We start from the raw sequence: 25652 nt of genomic DNA on the forward strand, positions 1-25652 counted from the left end.
GCACGTTGTTGTGCCAGCAACACCACCATCCACCCACAGAACTTTCTTTTATCTTGCAAAACTGAATCTCTATACCTGTTAAATGGTAGCTCTCCCTTCTTCCTCCCCCCATCTCCTGGCAGCAACCATTTTGCTTTCTGTCTGTGTGAATTTGATTACTCTGGGTACCTCATATAAGTGAAAACGTAAGAGTATTTTCCCTTTTGTGGTTGGCTTATTTCACTTAGCATAAGCTTCTCAGGGTTCATCCATGTCGTACCATTCAGTGCAAATATCTGTTCAAGAATAGATATTTCTAGAACAGACACAAGGAATATCTTGTGGGATGCTGATATTCTCTTCCTTTTTATGGCTGCATAATATTCCACTGTGTGTGTATATACTCATTTGTTTACCCATTCATCTTTTGACGGATACTTGGGTTGACCATGTATATGAGGATTTATTTCTGGGCTCTCCATATGTGTGTTTATTAAAATGGGATATATTAATGCTTGGTACTGATGGCAATAATACAGTAGAGATGAATAGGAAAGGGGATAATGGCCAGATACGTAGGACTCTCTTAAATAAAGATGACAATATAATAGAAAAATGAGTAAAGGTTATGATTAGGTTGTTAACATAAGTAGAACTACAAAAAGTCAGTAAATGTATGAAAAGATACTCAACCATATTTAGTTGTCAAGGAAATGAAAATTTAAAACCAAAAGAAATAATGCTTTTTGGATGGACTTTTGCAAAAAGTTTTTGTTACATATTTCTGCAGATACTTCCCCTGTTGTCACTTGTTTTTGTTTTCTGCTAAACGTGAAGTTTTAAATTTTTAAATTTCAAGATCTATTAATAGTATTCATGGTTTGGGGATTTAATGTTTTTATTTGGAAGGCCTTTTCAACTCCAAGTTTATAAAAACAACACTTATTTTCTTGGTTCTATTTTTGTTTTTTAACTTTTTTACATTTAGGTCATTATTCCATATATAATTTGTTTTTTCCATGATGGTGTGTGAGGTAAGTTCAGTGATCCACCCCCCTGCCCACCCACCCACCCAAACGAAACATGTTTTTTGAAGAATCTACTCTGTTCAACAATATGGAACTCATCCTTTATATTATAGACCAAATTGCTGTATTTACATAGTTCTGTTTTTAAATTCATTCACAGAGGTTGAACCAGGTGAAATTGCCAATATGAGACTTTTTGTTTGTTTGTTTGTTTCTGGCCACACCACTCGGCTTGCAGGATTTTAGTTCCCCGACCAGGGATCGAACCTGTGCCCCCTGCAATGGAAGCACAGAGTCCTAACCACTGGACTGCCAGGGAATTCCCAAGAAACCATTTTCTTTCTTTCTTTCTTTTAATATTTATTTATTTATTTATGGCTGCGTCGGGTCTTAGTTGCGGCACACGGGCTCTTTGTTGTGGCATGCGGGCTTCTCTCTAGTTGTGGCGCGTGGGCTCCAGAGTGCATGGGCTTTGTAGTTGTGCACGCGGGCTTAGTTGCCCCTCAGCATGTGGGATCCTAGTTCCCCGACCAGGTATCGAACCCGCGTCCCCTGCATTGGAAGGCGGATTCTTAACCACTGGACCACCAGGGAAGTCCCATGAGACTTTTTTTTAACATATAAAAACAGCAATTTGATATTGTTCAACCAGATATTTGTTTTGTTGTCTACCAGACCCACACTCTTTTTTAACCATTGTAGTTTTATAGTTGTAATACTGTGATATGTTTGCCTTCTTTTTTAAAAAATTTTATGGGGGTAATTTACAATATTGTGTTTCTGCTGTACAGCAAAGTGGATCTGTTATACAAATACATATAATCCACTCTTTTTTAGATTCTTTTCCCATATAGGCCATTACAGAGTATTGAGTAGAGTTCCCTGTACTATACAGTAGGTACTTGTTAGTTATTTATTTTATATGTAGTAGTGTGTATGTCTCAATCCCAGTCTTCCAATTTATCCAGCCCCACTAGCCAGTAACCATAAGTTTATTTTCTGCATCTGTAACTCTATTTCGGTTTTGTAGATAAGTTCATTTGTAGCCTATTTTTTAGATTCCACATATAAGCGACATCGTACGATATTTGTCTTTCTCTGTCTGACTTACTTCACCCAGCATGAGAATCTCTAGGTCCATCCATGTTGCTGCAAATGACATTATTTTGTTCTTTTTTATGGCTGAGTAATATTTGACTGTATATATGTACCACATCTTCTTTATCCATTCCTCTGTTGACGGACATTTAGGTTGCTTCCATTCGTGGCTATTGTAGGCTTCATTTTATTTTTGTTTTCACAATGTCTTTGATGTTTACTCTTCCAGAAATTAATTTTGACTGGAATTGTGTTACATTTAATGCATTAATTAACATTTAATTTGAGGAATTGACATCTTTTCAGTACTAAAACTTTCAAATTTAGGAATGTGGTGTTTCCATTTATTCAAGTTGTCTGTTATGGACATATACTTCTTCAGAGTTTTAGTTGTCTTCATATAAGTTCTGCATGTGTCTTGTTATTAATTTCTAGGTATATTATAATTTAGGTTGCTGTTGTGATGGGATCTCTTTTTCCCCCCATAATATTTTCTAATTATTAGTTACTGACATATAGGAAGACTATTGGTTTTAATATGTATTCAACCCACTTAGTGAACTTTTTAAATTGTTAAGTTTTTTAGTCAATTATATTGAATTTTCTATGTAGACAATCATATCATCAGGAAATAGTCATAGTTTATCCACTCCTTTCCTGCTTATTTACTTTTCATATTGCATTGCCTGGGCTGGGACCTCAGAACAATGTTAACTAATAGCAATAATAGAATTTTTGTAATGTTTTCAACTCTATTTGGGAATTCCTTTAGTTTTTAATCTCATTAAGTTCAAATTTTGCTATATGTTTCAAAAGGTAGTTTTTATCAAGTTGAAAAATATATCCTTCTATTCCTAACAACAATAATGGTTAACATTTACTATAATGGTTAACATTTACTAAGTGTTTATTATGTACCAGGTATCATTCTAACTATTCTGAGTCACATGTATTAACTCACTTAATCCCAACAACAATTCGATGAGGCAAGTTATTTTTATCCCCAATTTACAGATAAGGAAACTGAGGCACAGGGCATTAAAGGGTCCTAGAGTTTCACAGCGGTAATTGCAGAGCTAAGAACTTGAACCTTAAAGCCTGTGGCTTTCACCATTACACCAAACTACCTCTTTTCCTACTGTGAATGAAAATATGTTGCATGCCATATCAGTAAACAAAGGATGTTGCAGCTGCCTGAGGAAATTCAGAATGGGAAAGAGTCCTGAAGGAATTCAGGATGAGAAAGAAAGGAATGATTTCAATGAGCCCAGACTCTTGCATCTTCCCACATGTAGAAAAGTGCTAATTCATTAACTTGAGATATCTGTGGGATTTTTTGTTTTTTTGATATTTTGTAACTAACTGTAATCTTTTGATGTGCCAACTACCTGGTCTTTGTTGAAAAAACCCATATATATCCTGGCTCCTCCGTTGCCTCTTTGGAACAGTCCCTCAGAACTTCTCTGAGAGGCTGCCTCCCAGGCTTGAAGTCCTCAGAAACTCTGCCAAATAAAACATAATTCTCAACTTTTAGGGTGTGCATTTTTTTCAGTCAACACTACTTACTAAGAGTTTTTTTAAGTCAAGAAGTTGTGTAGAATTACATCAAATGCTTTTTTATTGTCAGTCAAAATAATCATTATTTTGCCCTGTTACTTTGTGAACACAGAGAATTATATTATTTATCTAATACTGACCATTCTTGAAATTCTAGCATGAGTCTTTCTACTTGGTTTTGGTTTGTAGTTTTTTAATATACCATTGACCCTTGAACAACATGGGTTTGAACTGTGTGGGTCCTCCTATCCACAGATTTTTTTTTCAATAAATCCGCAGTTGGCTGAGTCTTTAGATGCTGAACCACTGATAAGGAGGGCTGACTCTAAAAGTTATACCTGGATTTTTGACTGCGCGGAGGGTTGGCGCCCCTAATCCCCTATTTTTCAAGAGTTAACTGTACTGGCTGTTTTTAGTTTGCTAATACTTAGGATTCTTTTTTTTTTTTTTGGCTGTGCGGCATACGGGATCTTAGTTCCCCCTACCAGGGATCGAACCTGCACCCCCTGCAGTGGAAGTGTGGAGTCTTAACCACTGGACTGCCAGGGAAGTCCCAGCTAATACTTAGGATTCTTGACTATGTAGTCAATAAGTAAAATTGAGCTATAGTTTCATTTTACTATCCTTAACACATCTGAGTTCCAAATTTATGCCAATCTCATAGAATAAATTCAGAAGCTTTTGTCCTTTTCTATGCTGTAAAATTATTTTAACATGTTATCTGCTCGTTAAAAGTGTAATGAAACTCATCCATAAAACTATCTAGTGGTTCTTTTAGGGATAAAACTTTAACAGCCTTTTTCATTTCTGTGTGTTTATTGGTCTCATATTTCTGCTGCTTCTTAAATCAGTTTTCATAATTAATTTTCCTAGAAAATTAATTTTATTAGATAAATGTATTGGTATAAAGTCATTTATTCTGTTCCCTTAAATTTTAGAAACTTCCTCTGCATATGGGATATTAACTTTTTCAGTTATATCATTGCTTATTTGTGTTTTATTTTTTCCCTTGATTTGACTTGCTAGAGACTTGTCCATTTTATTCATGTCTTCAAAGACCTAGTTCTTAGATTTATTTCATCTACTGTCTTCTTTTTATTATGTTAATTTCTGCCTTTGTTTCTGTTAATGCGTCTCTTCTTCATTTTTTTCCCTTAACCAATAGTTTATGTATACCTTGCAGTGGAGAAATTGGTCATAATTTTTTCTCACAGCACCTTTTTTCCCCAAATGTACAATTAAGCAGTTTTTAGTATATTTACAGAATTGTGTGACAGTCACCATTATCTAAGTCTAGGACATTTTCATCCCTCCTCTTGTTACCGAACTTAGGTTTGGCTGCTTGCTGCTCCAAAGCCAATAATTTGAGAGGCAAGTGTCAGTAGAAGGGAAAGGTGCTTTAGTCAGAAAAGCCGGCAGTCTGGGGGGACAGTAGACTTGTGTCTAGAGCCCAAGTGCGAAGATCGTGCTTAGCCATGACAGTTTTTAAGGGGAAAAATGGCGTGGGGGGGTGGGGGGGAACCTCAGTGAATCATCGAGGCAGGAGGTTGGGTTCTGCATCATTCTCCAGTCTGTGTGCACATTGGCTGACTCTCCCTTCAGATGTTATCTTGCCCAAGGGATCCCAAGCAGGATTGCTTAGGGGGGCTGTTGGGAGTAGAAAGCTAGTCATTTTTTTAAACTGCTAAATTCTTCGTTCTTACTTCTTTTTTTCTAGGAAAAGAATCAACAAGGCATGGTGTGCATTCAGGAGAGCAAAAGTCAAGAGTTGGGTTAAATTGCCTAGTGATCTCATTCCTATAATTAGATTCTTTTAAGGTTAGAGGGGAACAGAAATGGGCAAACAGGAAAGGGGCAAAAGAGCTGCTTTCACTCTTCCCGTAAACTCCATACCCATGAGCTGTTATTCCCCATCTTCCCCTTCCCCCATCCCCCTGGTAACTGCTAATCTATTTTGTCTATGTGGATTTGCTTCTGGACTTTTCATATAAATGGAATCACCCAATATGAAGCCTTTTGTATCTGGCTTCTCTGGCTTAGCATAATGTGTTCAAGGGCCATCTGTAATGTAGCATGTATTATTTCATTCCTTTTTATGGCTGAATGATACTTCATTGTATGTGGGTACCACTTTTTGTTTGATCTACTCATCAGCTGATGAAGACTTGGATTTTTTTTCCCACTTTTTGGCTATTATGAATAATGATGCTATGAACATTCATGTACAGTTTTTTGTGGGGACATATGTTTTTATTTAAGTATATGCTTAGGAGTGGAATTGCTGGATTATATGAGAACTATATTTAACTTTTTGAGGCACAGCCATACTGTTTCCAAAGCAGCTGCACCATTTCACATTCTTCAACAGTATATAGGGTTCCAGTTCCTCCATATCCTTGTCAACACTTGTTATTGTCCATCTTTTCTTTTTCTTTGCCCATTGAATTATCTTGGCCTCCTTGTCAAAAATTAATTGACCATAAATGTAAGAGTTTATTTCTGGACTCTCAGTTCTGTTCCATTGGTCTATACTTCTGTCTTTACACCAGTACCACAATCTTGAATACTGTAGTTTTATGGCAAGTTGTGAAATCATAAGTGTGATTCCTCCATACAAGAGTGTTTTGGGGTATTCTGGATCTTTTGCATTTTTCTATGAATTTTAGGATCAGCTTGTCAATTTCTGCAAAAAAAAAAAAAAAAGACAGTTGGAATTTTTATAGGGATTGTGCTGAATCTGTATTGTAGATCAAGTTTGGGAGTATTGCCATGTTAACAATATTAAGTCTTCCAGTTAATGAACACAGAATATTTTTCCTTTTTTCTTTATTTTCTTTCAAAAATATACAGGTCTTAACATTTCTTTGTTAAATTTTTCCCTAAGTATTTTATTCTATTTGATGCTATTGTAAATGGAATTGTTTTCTTAATTTCATTCTGGGATTGTTCTTTGCTGATGTATAAAAAGTCAGTTGATTGTTGATCTTATATCCTACTACCTTGTTGAACCTGTTTATTACCTTTTAATGCATCTCTTCTGCTTTCTTTTTATTTCTTTTTATCATTTTTCCATCTCCTTGAGTTTATGCATGTTAGGCCATTTAGTTTCAGTTTTTTCTAATTCTTTTTTTTTTTTTTAAGAAACTACTCTTTATTTTAGACAACTTCATAAAATTATTTGCACACGTCCCCACTTCTTACCTTTCATCCTCTTAGTTGAAAAGTCTTGAGAGAGGTGAAAGAAAAATCACAGAGGGTAAACTTTGCAGCAGTAACAAAGTGCTTCCTCCAAGTATAGCTAACCATTTCCGCAAACTGTCATCCTGCAGAACAGTCTTCCAAAAAGTGTTGCTAGGTTTTCATGGGATAAGGGAGTGGGGGCTAAGACGTCCATGCTCAAATAGTGTGGGAAACCATAAATTAAGGTTAGTGTTCTGTACTGTAACAGGAATTCTCAGAGTCCTTAATATTCTAAGGTGGGTTGATCTTCAAGAGGAGAAAAGGGATGTGGAATACTCCCGAAGCTTTTTGAGCAAACAATCTTTTTTTTTCACAGAACACAGCAGAAGCAGTTTGAAGTGCGCAGTAATCTCAAATTTTTGAGACGGAAGTTAGAAAGCCTGATCTCTTCACATTTTTCCTCCCATTCTTTGCTAATGCCAGCAATAGAGTGACTCTAGAATCCAGAGCACTAGTCATATTTAGAAAGGACAGGTTCATCAAGGATGGAATGGAAAGAACCAACTATCTCCTCCTTTTTCATTTTACATTTTTCTTTAAACCTCCCCCTCCCCGTCTAAGTTAAGCAATACGTACACTTCCTCCCTTAAGCAATCGCTGGGTGCTATTTCCCTCCTTTTGTGACAGAGCAACTAATTCATCACTACCTGAGGAGACAAAAAAAAGTGCTACCAAGGCAAGATGGTGGGCTGCCGGAATTTGTCTAATAATAGCTAAGACACCACAGAAAGCAGCACACCCAAAGAGAGGAGGACAGCCTCAAGAAATAATGTGGACACATCATCCAAGTAATACTTTTCCAAGCACTGGTCAAATCTCCACCAGCACAACTGAGAAAGCATTTACGTGAATACCTCAGGCCTGGGTACTGGCCTCTTGGTTTGAGATGTGGCTAGATTTTCCTGAGAAAGGCATCTGCCTTAGACTCTATCTCATTGGTTTAGTTTGTTCAGTCTCTTCTGGGCCTGGGCACAGTTCTGCCACTGACCTGCAGCAAACTCCTAATTCCTAAAACAGTCTGACCACATCAAAGGGTTGTAAAACAATCTCCATGGTTATTAGCTAATTAAACTTGCATTCAACACCATATGCTGATAGGATGAGGCAAAGTATAAGATTCCAATCTTGGATCTTTCCAAGCAGGGCATGTTAGATGGTGACGAGAGAAGGATTAGTTGCTAGCTGGATCTGAGCTCAGGTTTGGGCATGGAGGGAACTGGTTTGGAAGTGTGAGGGTTCCCTGAGCTCTGGTGCAAACTACAAGGGTTTCACTCAAGGAAGGGTATGATGTGGGCATAAAACCATGCTTCAGACAGTTGAAGATGGTCCCCTTCGAGAGCCAGGAACACCAGCTGTCCTGCGTTGTCCATTGCCTTTAGCCCCAGGCAGTCCTGTGTGTACAGGGTGCTCTCCTGTAAGGGAATGGTTTCCTTGGCTTGGCCACTTCTGTAAAATCCAAACCACTCAGAATCCACGGGGTCCACAGTGGAATCATTGAGGAATTTCACCACCACAAACTTCTTCAGGGCCATCAGGTTTTTCTTGTAGGACTCATTGACACCTCTCTCCTGATTAATATCTGCCAAGAAGATGCTGTGGTTGCTATGTCCTCCTTTATGGGGTCGTGCCAATATTCTGCTTGCACCAGGCGTTCTTGTAAAGCTTTGTTGTAAGCTCCAGCATTCAGCGTTTTTCTGATCAAGTCACAGATGTGAGAGCTCTCTCCTGGGCACTGAGAGAGTTCAAAAACACCTTGACGTTGTCCCCCAACTGAGATGAGATTGATCATAGGAGGTGATGAGCATCTCTGAGCCACTGCCCTCAGAAATTGGCCTCCCTGGGAGAATCCCATAGCATTGTAGCCTTGCTGCAATTTAGGATCCTTAGCAAGAATCTGACACACCATTTTTACTTGGGAGTTGACATTCAAAAAAAGCTGTTCTCCACATCCTCTACCAGGATCTTCCCAATCTGTAAAGATAAGACGTAAATTCCAGGTATTTTCTTCTCGACCATTTGTTTAATAGCGCCCGTGCTTAAGGGATTACAACAGCTGTCTCCCATCCCATGCCAGATCACCAGGGGCAGTGGAGCCGGCAGGTTGAGATGCCCCAGCGCCAGGGAAGTGCAGGACCCCGGCAGGAAAGTGAGAGCCCTAATTAATTCATTTTAAGGCTATACATTTTCCTCTGATTACTGTTTTAGCCACAAACATCTTGAAGTATTATAATTGTGGCTTGTTTCTAATTCAGCATTCATTTCTTTTTAATCCAATAATGTTCTACAGTTTCCAAGTGTTTTGGTGGTTATTGTTCTGTTGTTAATACTTAGTTTAAACTGAGACTAGAGTTCATGTCTGGTATGATTCTTCTTTTGGAGTTCACTGATAATTTTCTACTTTTGTAAGTTGAGGCTGTTCCACAAGCAGCAAAATAGGAATACCTTTGGAATAAAACCCCAAATAAACCAGTTGGGACCAGAGTGTTCTGTTTATTTTTGGACACAGTAGATGGGAATACCTCTGATGGATGATAAGATTAAATCTTTCTCTGACTGCCTAGGTAATAAGTTTTGTGCTATTTTATCATAATCAGAAATGTTTTAAAATGTCTTTACAGCCACAAATAAGAAGAGTAATTCACCCAAACCAGCTCGGTCCAGTATAGCAGGTAGTCTGTCACTTCGAAGAGCAGTAGACTCTGGGGAAAATAGCCGTTCAAAGGGAGACTGTCAAACTCTGTCTGAAGGTAAGTTTGGAGAGTTCAGAATGTGATTTTGGTGGGTAGATGTCTGTTACTCGAAATTGATCTTATGGTATAGCTTTAGACCTCTAAAGGCACCAAAAATGCTGAAACTCAGTTTGAAAATTCCTTGATCACGCAGAACAGACCCGTCAGTAAGGAAGTGCAGCCATTAGACTCCATATTCTGGAGCCCTGAATTTTAAATAGCTGGCATCAAGAAGACTAGGATATATTTTAAAATTGTTTTTGAGTTTTCCTGCAATTTAAAAATATATGTATAGTGAGATCTCCTAACGTGGAAACTAGAGAGAGAACTTTTTGTTTGTTTGCCTTCTTTCTGAATATCCCCTTCGTTTTTTGTAGGCTCCCCAGGAAGCTCTCAGTCTGGGAGCAGGCACAGTTCTCCCCGAGCCTTGACACATGGCAGTATCGGTGACATTCTGCCAAAATCTGAAGACCGGCAGTGTCAGGCTTTGGATTCAGATGCTGTTGTGGTTGCAGTTTTCAGTGGCTTACCTACTATTGAAAAAAGGAGAAAAACAGTCACCTTGGGGTAAATTAAGTTCTTTTATTTATGTAATGGAATAATAGCTAATAGTTTTGTTTGGCACTTCAAGTCTACAACGTAATGAACATAATAAATTTCTAGTTTGTTAATTTTTTAGCAGACAGTTTATTTGTTGTATTAAAATGTAACTTTTAAAGCATCAGAGACCTTACTTTTTTCTTTCTTAACAGAATGAGATAGTACCAGAAGTTCAGTTTAAATACATTAGAGCTCATTTTCAGTGAAGTTAGGATAATAATGTTATATAACCTTGGGTGACCTCTGCCTTGTGAGATTTTTGGGTCAACTTTTTTTTCCATCTGTCCCATATTTTTCAAAGACATTTGTGCTATGCTATATATTATGTCCCATAGGTCTTTTACATGAATTTTGTATAGAACAAAGCACTTCTGGCGATTTTATTTTAAAACTGCTTTTCTGCTTTCATCTCACCTTTTTTTTCCCTTTTATGAAAGTGTCCTCAAAACACATAGTTGGAGTTTCCCAAAAGGATATATATATATGGTCATCAGTACCTTTATCTCTCTCCCAGGAAACATAAACTCAAATCCCAGTCATGTCACCCAGTCGACATTGTCAATTAAACTTCCATCCATTTAAAAGAGAGTGATTATGGAATGTATTGTCTGTGAATGTGCTAAGTGAGCCATTAATATCCATCTGCTGTATGGATATTAAATACATTTCTAATTTTAAACAATGGAATAATTCTACCTTGGAGGCTTTGAAAAGAACTTTGAATTAAATTTAGAGAAAGATTAATATCCCTTAAGTTTACTTAATTGTATAGAGTTTTAAGATCTGGATAATTACCGAATCTAATAGGACAACTGGTGGCTTTGTTTTCTGTTTTAGCTCAAGTTTAAGCAGTGGAAGGGCGTTATAATCATTGGAGATTGTCTTGTCCTCCCCATCTCCTAGCCTGGTTTTATACATGTTCCTTTCAAGATGAAGCTGCAACTAGTTTTTATATTTTTTAAGAAGATTTATGTCCGCCTTTAGTCATAAAGATTAAATATGTACGAATGTGCACTTTTTTCTAGATTGTAAAATCCTGTATAAATGTGTAAAGCTCATAGCTATAACCCTCATTTTACAGTTAATTATACTGCCAACCTAGGTCATGTGGTGTTTTCCAGCTTGTGTTTTTTTTCCTTGCCTGATTTAAGGTAGTGTAAGCAAAAATTTTAAATGCTAGTAATAAATGGTTCAAAAATGGTAGTTAAAAAAAAGAATATTAAGTTAAAATTTCCCCATCTTTGTCTCCCATCTGCTTTGTTTTCCAGCCTTCTGCCCACACACATTCCTGCTGTTTTTAATTTTTTGTATATGCTGTCTTCTCAGCTTTCATGCATATTTAAGCAATATTTAAGTGACCATATAGCTTTTTTAATACAAAACGTGCACCTTGTTTTCTCACTCAGTATACCTCAAAAGTCTTTCCATATTGGTGAGAACATGTTATTAAGGACTTCTATTTATATTTATTTTTAAATTGGAATTCTTATTGAGATAATTGTAGATTCACATGCAATTATAAGAAAGAATAGAGAGAGCCTGTGTACCTTATCCAGTTTCCCCTAATTATAACATTTTGCAAAACGCTGATATATTATCACAGCCAGGATATTGACATTGATGCAATCTACCACTTTATAACCTTTCATTGTGAGTCTTCTAGTGAGTCTTCTAAAAGTAAAACTTGAAATTTAGTATTAAACACCAGTGCCCTATACCCTACTTAGTTTGCTCAGTTTCTGGACAGGAAAAAAATCTAGATTATTGTATCAGTGACTAGTTATACAAAAATATCAGGTTATTTTCTCCCTCTTTGAGGACTAGTGTTAAAGGAGGTCGTCTGGAAGGAATGCAAATGACTGATTTGGAAAATAATTCTGAAACTGGGGAATTACAACCTATACTACCTGAAGGAGCTTCAGTTGCCCCAGAGGAAGGTAAGGAATGATAAAGTCATAGTTGGCGGGAGGCAGAATAATAATCTTTTTTTGGTGGTGGTCGGGAGTGGTTGGTTTAATAAAACAGTTACTGAGATGTTATCTACTATCTGAGATGCTTGATCTGAAAACAGCATTCGTTGTGCCACTGAGTTTGATTTACTAGGACATTAAGCACGACGGAAGGCAAAATGGATAATTGACTACATAAAAGGACATCTTACTAGAACAGGCATTTACAGGGGGAAAGTCTGCAGATACTTCATGTGCTCATTCCTTAAATGTGTTATGCTACCTACATGATAGGCATTGAAGTTTTGCTAGATATGAAAAGATTAAATTGGATATGTTCAGTGTCTTATGGGAAAAACATGCCCCAAAACAACTAATTAGAATATTAAATGTTAAGTACCTCGTCTTTTAAAGTCAGTCTTGATTAATGTTTGTAGATTACTTTGCTCTTTTAGAAGGATTCCAAACTTTAACCATTTAAAAAATCCTTTATGGTAACCGACTTCTACTCTGCCAGTTCATTCTCAGTTACATTTCTAGTGTTTGTCTACATGTTCTTCCAGGTCCATTATTCTTTATCTGAAAGCGTAGAAGACTTTTTTGTAATTTTGAGTTAACAGAAGGTGCTTGAAACAAGGCTATGTGTGTTGCCCTTGCTTGTCCTTTATATGTTAGCAGAAAAGCGTGTCAACTTTATTAATGATATTTGACACTGAGATTTTTCATTTCTTAGTGAAACTCTGCCACCTACCACGTCTGCACTTATTTGAATTTCAACGATTGATGAATTGTAGCTCAAAGCATATATAAAAGGTGCCAGCATCTACCTCTGGCTGCTCTGTGAGTGTGTGTGGGTGGTGGCATTTTCAGGTTTTTCAGTTAAAGAACACTAAACATTTTGGTCTTCCATCTTAGTTGGTGCTCCTGTGGTGGGCAGCATTATTTCAGTAGAAATTAAATGGAAAGGATTTTTAAAGTGAAGTGTTGATTGTTAAAACAACAGGAAAAATATATTATGATTGATCTTTATAGAAAGGACCTATAAGGATTAGCTAGTAGGGATTAGCTAGTTTCCATGTATTTATACATACTGATTATAGATTGTAGTGGCTTAAATTGTTATAGCATGTGCTGGAATTATAGTCTCCTTCTATTTTTGCACCATTTGTGAAATGCTTCTAATTTGCCTGGCATTGTTTTGATGCTGGTGATAAAGTAATTCCTGAACCTACTGTTTAGTTCAGGGTTTCTCTACCTTGGTGCCATTGACATTTTGGCCCAGGTGATTCTTTGTATTAGGGGCCTGCCCTGTGCATTGTAGAATGTTTAGCAGCATTCTTGGCTTTTAACCACTAGGTGCCAGTAGTACCTCCTCTGAATTACAGTAACCAAAAATGTCTCAAGACATTGCCAAATGTCCCTTGGGAGGCAAAATCATCCCCAGTTGAGAACCACTGGTTGAGTTGAAAAGTCAAACCAGGGGTGACACTCCTTAAGAATCACTTGCCAGAGTGGGTCATAGTTACAAATGGGAGCCAGTTGTTCTCAAGTATGCTGGGTATGTGTTGGTGGTGGTGGGAATGGAGGAGGGAGAGCAATTGAAAACCAAAAAACAGGTGTTAGAGACCAGTTAATAGCCAATTATAATATGGAATGATGAGTGCTGTGATGGGGTATATAGGGAGCTCAACTAACAGGTATGTAATAATAAAAATAATAGATAATATTTGCAAGCCCTCATTAGGTATTAAGACTGCTAAAGACTTTACCAGTATTACGTTTTCTTAGTACAGACCTACATGGTTACTTTATTATCTTGATTTTACAGGTGAGTAGGCTGAGGCCTAGAGATGTAACTTACCTTACTCAAAGTCGCAGAGCCAGTGCTCTTAACTGTCACCTCTCTACTAACCTAGTCCACACTTGGAAAGATCATCCTAAGGGATGAGTATGAGTTAGTATGAGTTGTGAAGACTGGTGAAAGATGACGCCAGAGTGGAGGCAGAGGTCAGATCATGAGGAATTATACTGTATGTCTAGCTAGAATTTGGACTTTGTCCTTTGAATGGAATATAAGCAAGGAGAGAAATAATAAACTTATGTTTTAAAATTCCTACTCTAGCTGAGTTGGGGACTGGGAATGGGGTGTGGAACTCTGGGGACAGGAAGACTGGTAAAAGAAGCATGTTAAATTCAACTTGGACTTTTAAATTTCAGCCTTCATCTCATAAATTCACATTTTCTCAGCAGTTTTTCTATGGAAATAGCTAGTTAGCACCAAAAAACCCCATACGTTTTGACATTAGTTCCATTTCTTTTTTTAAAGCTAATCATTAACAGCTTATCCTAAACTGGAGAAAGGCATTTGCTTGGCCACATTTAGGATCTGCTCTGCACTTTCAAGTCTTTGAATCTGAGATTTAGTGCTGTCAGTGTTACTCAGTAACACATTTTTTCTTATGTAAGGAACGTTGTAGTGATGCAAAGCACCTAGAACTCAATAAGAAAAGTTACTGTAAACATGCAAATCAGTAGTGCCAGGAAAGTCCACTATTGCAATTTGTTGGTATCTAAACAGCTTATTTACCACTAGAGTCCCAGGATAGGCAGTGAGGAGACTAATTGATAAGGCTGGAAGAGGGGAATAGGTAAACTAAAGGAGCTCTGTGCCTTTTGAAATTTGCTTTGTGAGAGGAGAATGGGGCCTTACTTACTGCTGTGGGTATATTCTGTCATCAGCAGGAGCCAGTTCTCAAGAAAACCTTTATTTTTCACACTGGTAAGCCTTGGTGAAAAGTTGAGTGGGGTTGTCTTACATCTGTGCTTAGGAATAACGAGCCTCTTTATTCTTAAGCAGAATTCCTAAAAGAAAATTTTCTGTGGTAGGTCACTGTAAATTGGTCTCTCTCTCCTCTCCTCCTCCTCCCTCCCTCCCTACTGCCAGGCTGTTTGAAGAAACTTTAAAATTTTTTTTAAAGTTTCCAGTTTTAAAGTTTAAAGTTTTTAAAACTTTAAAATTCTTTGTGTTACTAGTTGGGAATTTGGGACAACTAAAGTGGTCTCTTAAATGTTCCTGAGAGTCAATAAAAAGTGACTTTTCTTAGACTTGACAGTCATCAGCAGGCCTTTTCCTTTCTAACTGGGATCATATGGGACAACCTTGTGTTAATCTCCTAGTTAATGGCTGGATTGCAAAAATCTTGATTTCCTCCTCACAACCCCCCTCCCCCAATACAGAATTCCTTAGGTAGACTGGTCTCTTCCTTGTTCTATCTAAAACTGGAGACTATGCGATTGAGTTCTGCTGAATTAGCACAGTCCTTTTCAAATAAGTCAGGGGTGTCACCCATCCCAGGGAAAGCCATGGCATGCCTACTGCAAACCTTACTGGCACCCTATCTAAGAGTAATACACAAGTCTGATGCTCCAGCATTGCTGATCCATTTTGGTATATCAATGAAGACATAAGTTACAAAAACCCAATCAGCTGGTTTAAGCAATAGGAAGATTTACTGTCTTGTATTAACAAGAAGTCTCACCTAACTCTGGTAGGGCAGTTTCAAGGTTGGAAAATTTAGCTGCTTAATGTCATCAAGAACTCATTTCCTCCCACCAACCCCATCCCCCCATCTTTTGCTCTGCCATTCTAAGTGAGTTGGCTTAGCTCCCCTCAGGATGGCAAGGTGGTTGCTGCAGCTCCAAACTTTATGTGGAGTCAGAAAAACATTCTGGGAGTAGGGGAGGGTTATTTCATTTTATATGTCTCTGTTTATCAGTGTTTATCAATGAGAGCACATCTCATTAATCAGTAATGGAAAAAAAAGGAAACTTGGCAAAGTCTAAACATTTGGTTCCCCTCCCTTATCCATTCCACGTGGCTACTTGGAGAAGGGAAGCCAGCTGAACAATATTGAGGTTCTGCTGGAAAGGAGGAAGGCAAGTGAAGCATTAGTGTTTGGTCTACCAGGTGGTTAATGTATTTTCCAAGCAGCTGAAGTTTGAGCACCCCTGAATAAGGGCGTTATAACTCAAAAGTTAGCTTTGGACTACTGAGCATATAGCGGATACTCAAAAAATATGGTAGGTGATTGATATAGAAATACCCTATTTCACATTTTACTTTAAGATACAGGGTTGATTTTGGGTTTTTTTCCCCCACATGAACTTCTCTGAAGCATCTTCCATTTAATGGTATCTTACAATAATTATCATTGACAGCCAGTTTTGTGAAAACTTGTTGACACCTTCTGGTGAGATTAAGAAAGGTCCTGTATTCAAATTTCTTATAGTTGGTGAAATATCACTAGTTTGCTTTAACCTTTACTTAATGCAGTGGGTAGACATTGCAATGTATGGGGCAAGGCACATAGCAAATAGCTTGTGACCTGTTGCTTGACAGTAGCTACTTTCATTTCCAAAAAATGAAAGTATTTGACCTTATGTTGTGTTTACTTGCTCTCACTGATGTCAATGGGTTGTACAGGACCTGGTGACCCCATAGGTCAACTATTAAGCTAGAGGTCAAGAGACCAATTTGTTTTTCTCATTACATTCACAGAGCTAGGGAACTTCAGATCTTAGGACTTGATAAAAAACCAAGTAGTGTTTTCATGCAGGAATTTGTTTCCAACACTTCTTGGGAAATGCATGTTTTTCTGAATCCTAAGAAAAGTAAGTCAAGAAATCAAAAAACTGGAAAAAATTATTCTAGTTCTCCCGTTAGAGTTAATCTTAACAGTCAACACAGAAACATGGGGACTTCCTGGCAGTCCAGTGGTTAAGACTCCACGCTTCCACTGCATGGGGCACAGGTTCAGTCCCTGGTCGGGGAACTAAGATCCCACATACTGCATGACGTGGCCAAAAAATGAATTAAAAAAAAACAAAACAAAACAGAAAAAACACAGAAACATGACTGCTTTGGAAGAATCCACTAATGGCAAGTTGAAAGTATAAACTGGAAATGCTGGTACCTAGAATCAAAGGTTAAGATCAATGGGAGCACCTTGAAAAGAAGCAATTGCAGTCAAATCAGTCCTGGCTATAGCTGTTGCCGTTTTATAAGTACGTGTTCATGGCCCTGTCTGCTGCTGTGTAAATATTCATGAGTCTATGCTATACAGGAATCCTGTGAGTGGTGCTCCAAGAAACAGGAAGTTTCAAAAGCAAAATTCCTCATATTGGCATTTCTTTAAATAGATTTATTTATTTTTGGCTACGTTGGGTCTTCATTGCAGCGCACGGGCTTTCTCTAGTTGTGGCGAGCGGGGACTACTCTTCGTGCACGTCCTTCTCATTGCGGTGGCTTCTCTTGTTGCGGAGCACGGACTCTAGGCGCACGGGCTTCAGTAATTGTGGCTCGCAGGTTCTAGAGCGCAGGCTCAGTAGTTGTGGCACATGGGCTTAGTTGCTCCGCGGCATGTGGGATCTTCCCGAACCAGGGCTCGAACCTGTGTTCCCTGCATTGGCAGGCGGATTCTTAACCACTGCGCCACCAGGGAAGTCCCCATATTGGCATTTTTGATGTGATTCCATGTAGTGCTATAAACCTTACTAAGAGTTCTAAGTGTACATTATTCAACTATTACCCAGTAATGTTCACAGCATTTTCCATTATTTGAATATTCACTGTAGGCTACAGTTCTTGTAAATACTACAAACCAAAAATTTTAAAAGATATATAAATTTATTAGAGTTTGAAAAATATTGTAAGTGTTTAAAGAATAACTTGAGATTTGGGGAATTCCTGAGAATTCCAGTTCCTCATTTGTGAATCCTGGAGGTTAATATATGTCAGGAGTTCAGAAACACTAGTACCAAGAGGTCAAATTTGTGCCTAGAATTTCGGTAACTCATGTGGGTTTTAGGGTTTTCAGCAGCAGTTCCATGAAGGGCCAGAAGGTGGAGGTGGTGCTTCATGCAAGTGGCTGGGTTAGTCTCTAAACAGTAAGTATCACTCTTGACTCTTGAGAGCAGGAAAGTTTTTTCCTTTGCTTAGTAAGGAAATTTCAGAAACGTCCATACATCCAGCCTATCTTCAAAATATTTCAGGGAGAAATAGTACTACACAAACTCTTACTGAAAACAGAATAGGAGGAATTCACCAGTAAAGCCATCTGGGGCTACAGTTTTCTTTGTTGATCTTTTTTTTTTCCCCTTAAAATTTATTTATTTATTTATTTATTTTTAGCTGCATTGGGTCTTCGTTGCTGCGAGCGGGCTTTCTCTCTAGTTGTGGCCAGCAGGGGCTACTCTTCGTTGCGGTGCACAGGCTTCTCATTGCAGTGCCTTCTTTTGTTGCAGAGCACGGGCTCTAGGTGCGCAGGCTTCAGTAGTTGTGGCTCACGGGCTCTAGAGCGCAGGCTCAGTAGTTGTGGCGCACGGGCTTAGTTGCTCCGCGGCATGTGGGATGTTCCCGGACCAGGGCATGAACCTGTCCCCTGCATTGGCAGGACGATTCTTAACCACTGCGCCACCTGGGAAGTCCCAGGGAAGTCCCTGTTGATAGTTTTTTAAGCTACAAATTCTGTTTCTTTAATACTTAAAATACCTATTCAGGTTATCTATTTTTACCTGAATGAATTTTGGTAGTTTGTGTCTATCAAAGAATTTGTCCATTTCATCAGTGTTCTTGATTTCAAAAGCATAAAGTTTTTTATACTGTTCCCTTATTACCCTTTTAATGTCTGTAGAATCTCTAGTGATGTCCCCTCTTTTATTCCTTTTTTTTGCTCTCTTTTGTCTTGGTCTGCCTAGAAGCTTTTCAGTTTTATTGACCTTTTCAAGCAACTATCTTGTTTCAATGATTTCTTTTTCTTTTGTTTTCCTGCTAATTTAATTTCTGTTCTTTATTTCCTTTTACCCAAGTTTATTTACTCTTTTTTTTTTTCTAGTTTCTTAAAGTAAATGCTTAGACCATTACTTTGAGGCCTTTTTCTCTTCTAATATAAGCATTTGATGCTGTAACTTTATCTTTTAAGCACTGCTATAGCCACATCCCCAAACTTTTGATATGTGGTACTTTTATTTCCATTCAATTCAGAATGTTTTTCATTAATTATGGAAAATTCTTGGCCATTTTCTCTTAATATATTGTCTCTCCTTTGCTGTCTTTATGGCTGTCTAGTTGACACAGTTTGAACCATTCCTTTTTTATCCCTGTGTTTCTTAACCTCTTTTTTATAATGGCAATCTCATTGTTCTTTAAAACTCTGGTTAATTTTCTCAGTTCTGTCTTTAAGTTTTTCAACCTTGCCTAAATTCATCTATTAATAGTTTAAGTTTAATGACTATATCTGAAAAGTCTAGTAATTAAAAAAAAATCTATCCTTTTCTTTTCCACATTAAACAGAATTTTGTACTCTCAGTTTATTTTATTTTGTGAAAAAATTTGTGGTATTGTCCTATGTTGTATATCTGCTGACTCTTACTTCAAGTAGATTGTCTGCCTTGTTTGTAAATTTTGATTGGAACATAACTTTTTGAGACTTTTTCTACCCCTTGTGAGAATCATCCCCCCCCCGGCCCGCCACTATAATTGTTGTGACCTGGATTGTGGAAGCTTCCCACCAGAGAGGTCTTTTAAATATGTTTCAAGACTATTCATGAGCATTTTTATATCTGCTTTAGTCTGTGTTAGGTAATTTCAGCATTATCTCTGTCATCTCAGCACTGATGTTCGTTCTTGTCTTTACCTGGTTTTTCATACGGTGAAGCTGTTTTGGATTGTATCCTGGACATTTTTAATATGATTTTATGAGACTCTGGGTCTTGTTTAAATCTGCCAATCTGTTGGTACTTCTAATTCTTGTCTACACCAATATGCCTGTCCCTATTTACTTTTCAGAATCCTCAAATAGCCACTTCATGCATTCTGTCCAGGTTTTATAGCTGCATCCAGTGGGAAAGATGGGGTGGAATGTGCTTGCTTCATCTTACCTAGAACCTTCCCTCTAGAGGAATAAATTGCTTTATTCGGATAAAGCAATTTTAAATTGCTTTATTCGGATCACACTAGCTCCTGACCAGTTTTTATGTTACTTTCCTAAGATTTGAACCTCAACCTTAATCCCAAACTTAAATTATGCACACAGGCCTTAGTTTGAATTCTGAGGTGAGCTGAGTCCAGAAACAAGACAAAATTCCCTGCTGTCTTCCTGTGACAGTAGACAGAATTATTTAGTTTATTCTTTCAGTAAGAGTTTTAGCTTTTGGCGGGGAGTGCAGTTTTAGTCTCACTTTCAACTCCCTTTCTATGGTGGATCCAAAGTTCTTTTTCCTATCCCCAACAGAGTATTAAAGACTTTCGCATCAAGCTCTCTGGGGCAACTGCATCTACCCCACTAGTTTTCCTTATCCTTTTTGTCTCTATACCTATGGATTTCCGTTCTTTCTTTTAAATATAGCTGTTCATTAAAATTTTTAAGTTTATATTTTATCTAGCATTTATAAGGGTTTGTAGCAGAAAGATTTTCAGATTTTCTTGATCACTGTCTTGTTGAAACAGAAGTACTTTCTGTACTATAAAAATTCTATAGAACTTTACTTTTAAAAACCTACTCATATGCAGAAAAACAAAATTGGAGGCCCAAATGGGATAGTAACTCATTTATTGCTAAAATTACTGGAATTTTTTTATATACACAGCTAGATATAAGTGTAAATGTGTATTTGTATTTATGAGTGTTTATATTTATATATGTTTTAGGCTAGAAACTGTCGAATCAGGATTAAAAGAGCTGTTATCTCTTATGACTCTTTAGGGGGGGAAAAAACCTATGTTTGCCTTGGAAAAAGTGTTCTCAGTATAATGAAATTAATACTGGCTTCAAATTATAACTTTTCAGGTACTGTGGAAAGGGCAGTTTTAATTTTTGAGAACAAAAATAAATACTGCTCTAAATAACTAAGGGAACTTAGGTTTGTGTGGTTACTTTTTTCTTTGTTTTGTTTGCTTGGTATCTTCTGTTTTCTTGGCATTCAGTGTAAAATTCACTAGGAATCTCAATTTAGGATAGGGAGATTGCCTTTTTCTTGCAGTGGTTTCTTGTCAGAAACACGTTCTCCCCTTCTCTCCCGCCAGGAATGAGTAGCGACAGTGATATTGAATGTGACACTGAGAACGAGGAGCAGGAAGAGCACACCAGCCTGGGCAGATTTAGCGACGCTTTCATGGCACAGCCCCCAGATGAAGGTGCAACACGTGATGTCATTTCACGGGGATTAATAAAACCATCTCTTCTGCTGCTGCTGCTGCTTCCTTTGCTTCTCTTTCTGCTTCTGCTTCTTCTGCTTTGCTGCTTCTGCTTCTTTTTCTTTTTTAAACTATTGTCATTTGTGAGACGACATTCTGTGGGGTAAACTAAATGGTGAGTACTGAAAACATTTGGTAGGTAGTATTTGCCTGGTCAGACACCATCTGATGCGTGCTGCTTACTGGGTGGAGCAAGTGTTGGCAACCTGCTTTGGTACAGCCTATGACCTGAGAATGGAAAAAGAAAACAAGCCAAACAAAAAAGAATTTTCAACGGAGACCATTTGTGGCCTGCAGTGCCTAAATATTTACTGTCTGCTCCTTTATAGAAAATGTTGCCAGCCCCTGGGGAGGTTTCAGATTTTTTTTTTTTTCTTTTCGGAGATATTTGTAGCCTAGCTAATAAGGTCGCTTTTTTAAAGATAACTCTTTCTGACTTACAGAAATGCATGCTGATTATGGAATCATTGATTTTATTACCACTTCCTCCTAAAGAAGTCTTAGGAAAAAACTCACTGAGAGAAACCCATTGTTAGTAGTTTTGTTTTGTTTTATTTTAGGTGTACAGCATAATGATTTGATATATGTATACATTGCAAAATGATCACCACAATAAGTTTAACATCCATCACCCATTGTTAATATTTTATCCAGAGACCTTAATGGTCAATCTGAGCATTCCTCTATAAGAGTTCCTAGAATAACAACATTGTCAGGCTTATGTTAATTGTCAGCTTTATATTTTACATATTTCCCTGATATTCTAGTGTCTTTTTTAGTACAGATTCAGTCATTTGATGATTTTTTAAGTATTAAGGTACTCTTAGCAATCTTCTCTGTTTATAAAAGAAGCAGCCAAACTTCAGGCAAGTTATTTTGAGTGCTGATGAGTTTTTGTAGTGATATTTGCATGTGCAGTTTAATTGGCTTTGAAATACATTTTATATTTACAAAATCAGTCTTTAGAGTGTACATCGTCATCGTTTCCTATTCCCTTCTTTAGCTGCTCCCATAGTGTCCCAAGGACGACAAAGTCAGGCAATGCCTTTCATCTTCTAATTGTGGGCGTCTATTACACATTTTGTTTTTTTCTCCTTTATTTTCCCTTTGAGTTTGCTTACACTTGACTCAGATCAAAAATTCTCTAAAAATAGAGATTTCACACCCCAGCACATCTTTATCACTTAAATAACACACTTGGTAAGATCATTTAGAGATAAGGAAAAGAAAATACTGGTCTTTTAAAAATGTTAACTCTTTTTTTTTTCTCCTAGATACACATTCCAGTTTTCCTGATGGTGAACAAATAGGCCCTGAAGATCTCAGCTTCAATACTGATGAAAACAGTGGAAGGTAATTTTCAAATCAAGAAAACTGACTTGCAAGCTACCTTGACCCTGAATTTTGCTGTAGTTGGTGCTCAAATTTATCAACAGTCAGATAATCAGATTTGGTCTTATTTTTTTCATCATCTCTACTTGAAATAGTAATTCTGAAACTTTAGAAAGTAGCACAATTCTAGTGTAAGACATTAGTACACAGGAAAAAGTTGTGTGGGAAGAATTCTGTGTAATGTAATGAAATAACAGTGTAGCCTCAATTAATTTAGTAAATAGTATATTCATAAAAGGCAGTTTGTCTACTATAACAGAAGGGCAATTAACTGCCAGGAAACGTACCTGGAGACAGTGCACGCACTCAGTAACCTGCTCAGCATCGGTGCTTTTCTGTCTTGGCTAGACACTCAGTTGCGTTTAAATGACCACCTTTATATTTTGGGTTTTAATTATAGTTTATAGTTTCACTAGTGCCTGTAGATTAGTGGGCAGAAATATTACTAATGTGTAGATTCTTCCCTGCAGACACTTTATGTGAATAACTGAAGTAACACGAGACTGAATCTCCTCTTTGGAATATGTTGACTGACTGAGGTTAATTTATTTATCTTTTCTTGTTTCTTCAAGTGCAGGCACACTGATTAATGACACCTAAGCTTTCTTTTGTGTGACTTTTACAAATGTAATTTTAAATGAATTAAGTTAGTATGGATTGGTTATGTTCCTGGTCGTATGAACACATGTAAGAACATTTAAAATTATTTCGTTTTTTCTGCTTCTTACTAAACAATTATAATGTAACGAGTATTTTAAAACCCTGTTTTCTCCTTTATTTTCATTAGTTGGACATTGATTTCAGTGTCAATACATTTAAAGATTCCTACATATTGTACTGTGGCTTACATGAAACTGTGGTATAAAGTTTACTTTCATACTCAGAATTAGTCCAAAATAATTGCCAAACTTTATCATTGTGCTCTTGCATTTGTTTCTGAGCTGCTATACTATTTGTGAAAATTACACTGAAAGTTGACTAAGAGACTATTGAAAAAGCATGAATATATACACGTGAGAGGCATCTCATCTGCTTATTTTTTACTTAATGAATATTGTTCCCTTTTCCATGTGTAGTGTCTTGCCGAATGCTGTGATTCATGGTTTGCTTTTGTTCAAAACAGTTTGCACTTTTTGTTAATAAAATGATGCTGAGAAAATGTTATGCCTCTGCAATTTATTAAAAGTGGAGCAGGAAGCCCCCCTTTTTCCTATTCCTATTGCCTGTGTATAATAGAGGCTGTTGAGCTGTAAGTAGATGCATGGGGAAGTTAGAAGACTTATTTATAATCTCCATAATGTGTATGGTTACTTTTTCTCCTTAAATTAGTTGGAAATATTTAAGTAGTATAATCATATGAGAAGTTAAAATTTAGCATTTGCTTACTACCATGATAGCATTGGCATGCTGTCGTATAGTTGTTAGGTAGCTTATTGTGCAATGCTCTGAAACATTACTAATAAGTTCTTCACATTTCATTTTCTATTAGCTGGAAATGTATTTATGTTCATTACATTTTGATGAGATCATATTCTAAATCAAACTTATTTCTGTGCTACATTGTAATGGGTAAAACTATAATGTAAGAATTTTGCACCTTTAGTGTTGAGAGCAAATCATTGTAAGAATTGATTTTGTAGAGGTTTTTTTTTAATTGAGGCTTACAGAATTCGTAAAGACAAGTGTGATTGACTCTGCTTTGGAACTCTCACTATTGCGTAGCTGTTTCTTGACCTGTATATGATATAGAACTGAGTGCTTTCCAGTGTACCTTTATAACTTATTTTCAAAATATGGAAAACCACTTGTGGTTAAGAACTAAGAGAAGCCGGAGAATAGACTGTTCATTTGGGGAAATTTACTTGTAAGAGCTTTTAGCACAAGTGATTTAATCATGAGATTCTCTTGGGTCATTAATCTATACAATAACTTTTTTTTTTGGAATTTTTGAATTTTATTTCATTTATTTTCTTATACAGCAGGTTCTTATTAGTCATCCATTTCATACACATCAGTATACACATGTCAATCCCAATCTCCCAATTCATCACACCACCACCACCACCACCCCCGCTGCTTTCCCCCCTTGGTGTCTGTACGTTTGTTCTCTACATCTGTGTCTCAATTTCTGCCCTGCAAACCGGTTCATCTGTACCATTTTTCTAGGTTCCACATATATGCGTTAATATACGATATTTGTTTTTCTCTTTCTAACTGACTTCACTCTGTATGACAGTCTCTAGATCCATCCATGTCTCTACAAATGACCCAATTTCGTGCCTTTTTGTGGCTGAGTAATATTCCATTTTATATATGTACCACATCGTCTTTATCCATTCATCTGTCGATGGGCATTTAGGTTGCTTCCATGACCTGGCTATTGTAAATAGTTCTGCAGTGAACATCGGGGTGCATGTGTCTTTTTGAATTATGGTTTTCTCTGGGTATATGCCCAGTAGTGGGATTGCTGGGTCATATGGTAATTCTATTTTTAGTTTTTTAAGGAACCGCCATACTGTTCTCCATAGTGGCTGTATCAATTTACATTCCCACCAACAGTGCAAGAGGGTTCCCTTTTCTCCACACCCTCTCCAGCATTTGTTGTTTGTAGATTTTCTGATGATGCCCATTCTCACTGGTGTGAGGTGATAGCTCATTGTAGGTTTGATTTGCATTTCTCTAATAATTAGTGATGTTGAGCAGCTTTTCATGTGCTTCTTGACCATCTGTATGTCTTCTTTGGAGAAATGTCTATTTAGGTCTTCTGCCCATTTTTTGATTGGGTTGTTTGTTTTTTTAATATTGAGCTGCATGAGCTGTTTATATA

General features: G+C 37.2%; 1 protein-coding gene and 1 pseudogene across 5 annotated transcripts in view; one reads left to right on the top strand and one right to left on the bottom strand.

The window, feature by feature from the left end:
- The window catches only part of TRIM37 (tripartite motif containing 37), a 114864-nt gene extending 90917 nt beyond the window's left edge, over window positions 1-23947 (top strand). For all 5 annotated transcript variants that reach the window (XM_061176384.1, XM_061176387.1, XM_061176386.1 and 2 more), the window contains 6 exons: window positions 9521-9649; window positions 10009-10198; window positions 12050-12168; window positions 21263-21373; window positions 22708-22786; window positions 23296-23947. In XM_061176384.1, coding sequence (XP_061032367.1) covers window positions 9521-9649; window positions 10009-10198; window positions 12050-12168; window positions 21263-21373; window positions 22708-22786; window positions 23296-23308 — 641 coding nt within the window. In that variant the 3' untranslated portion in view covers window positions 23309-23947. The remainder of the gene's footprint in view (window positions 1-9520; window positions 9650-10008; window positions 10199-12049; window positions 12169-21262; window positions 21374-22707; window positions 22787-23295) is intronic.
- LOC133080382 (palmitoyl-protein thioesterase 1-like) lies at window positions 8142-9161 on the bottom strand (annotated as a pseudogene).
- Window positions 23948-25652: the final 1705 nt, after the last annotated feature.

The sequence above is a fragment of the Eubalaena glacialis genome, chromosome 19 (assembly GCF_028564815.1).
Source record: "Eubalaena glacialis isolate mEubGla1 chromosome 19, mEubGla1.1.hap2.+ XY, whole genome shotgun sequence".
In the NCBI taxonomy this organism is placed as follows: domain Eukaryota; kingdom Metazoa; phylum Chordata; class Mammalia; order Artiodactyla; family Balaenidae; genus Eubalaena; species Eubalaena glacialis.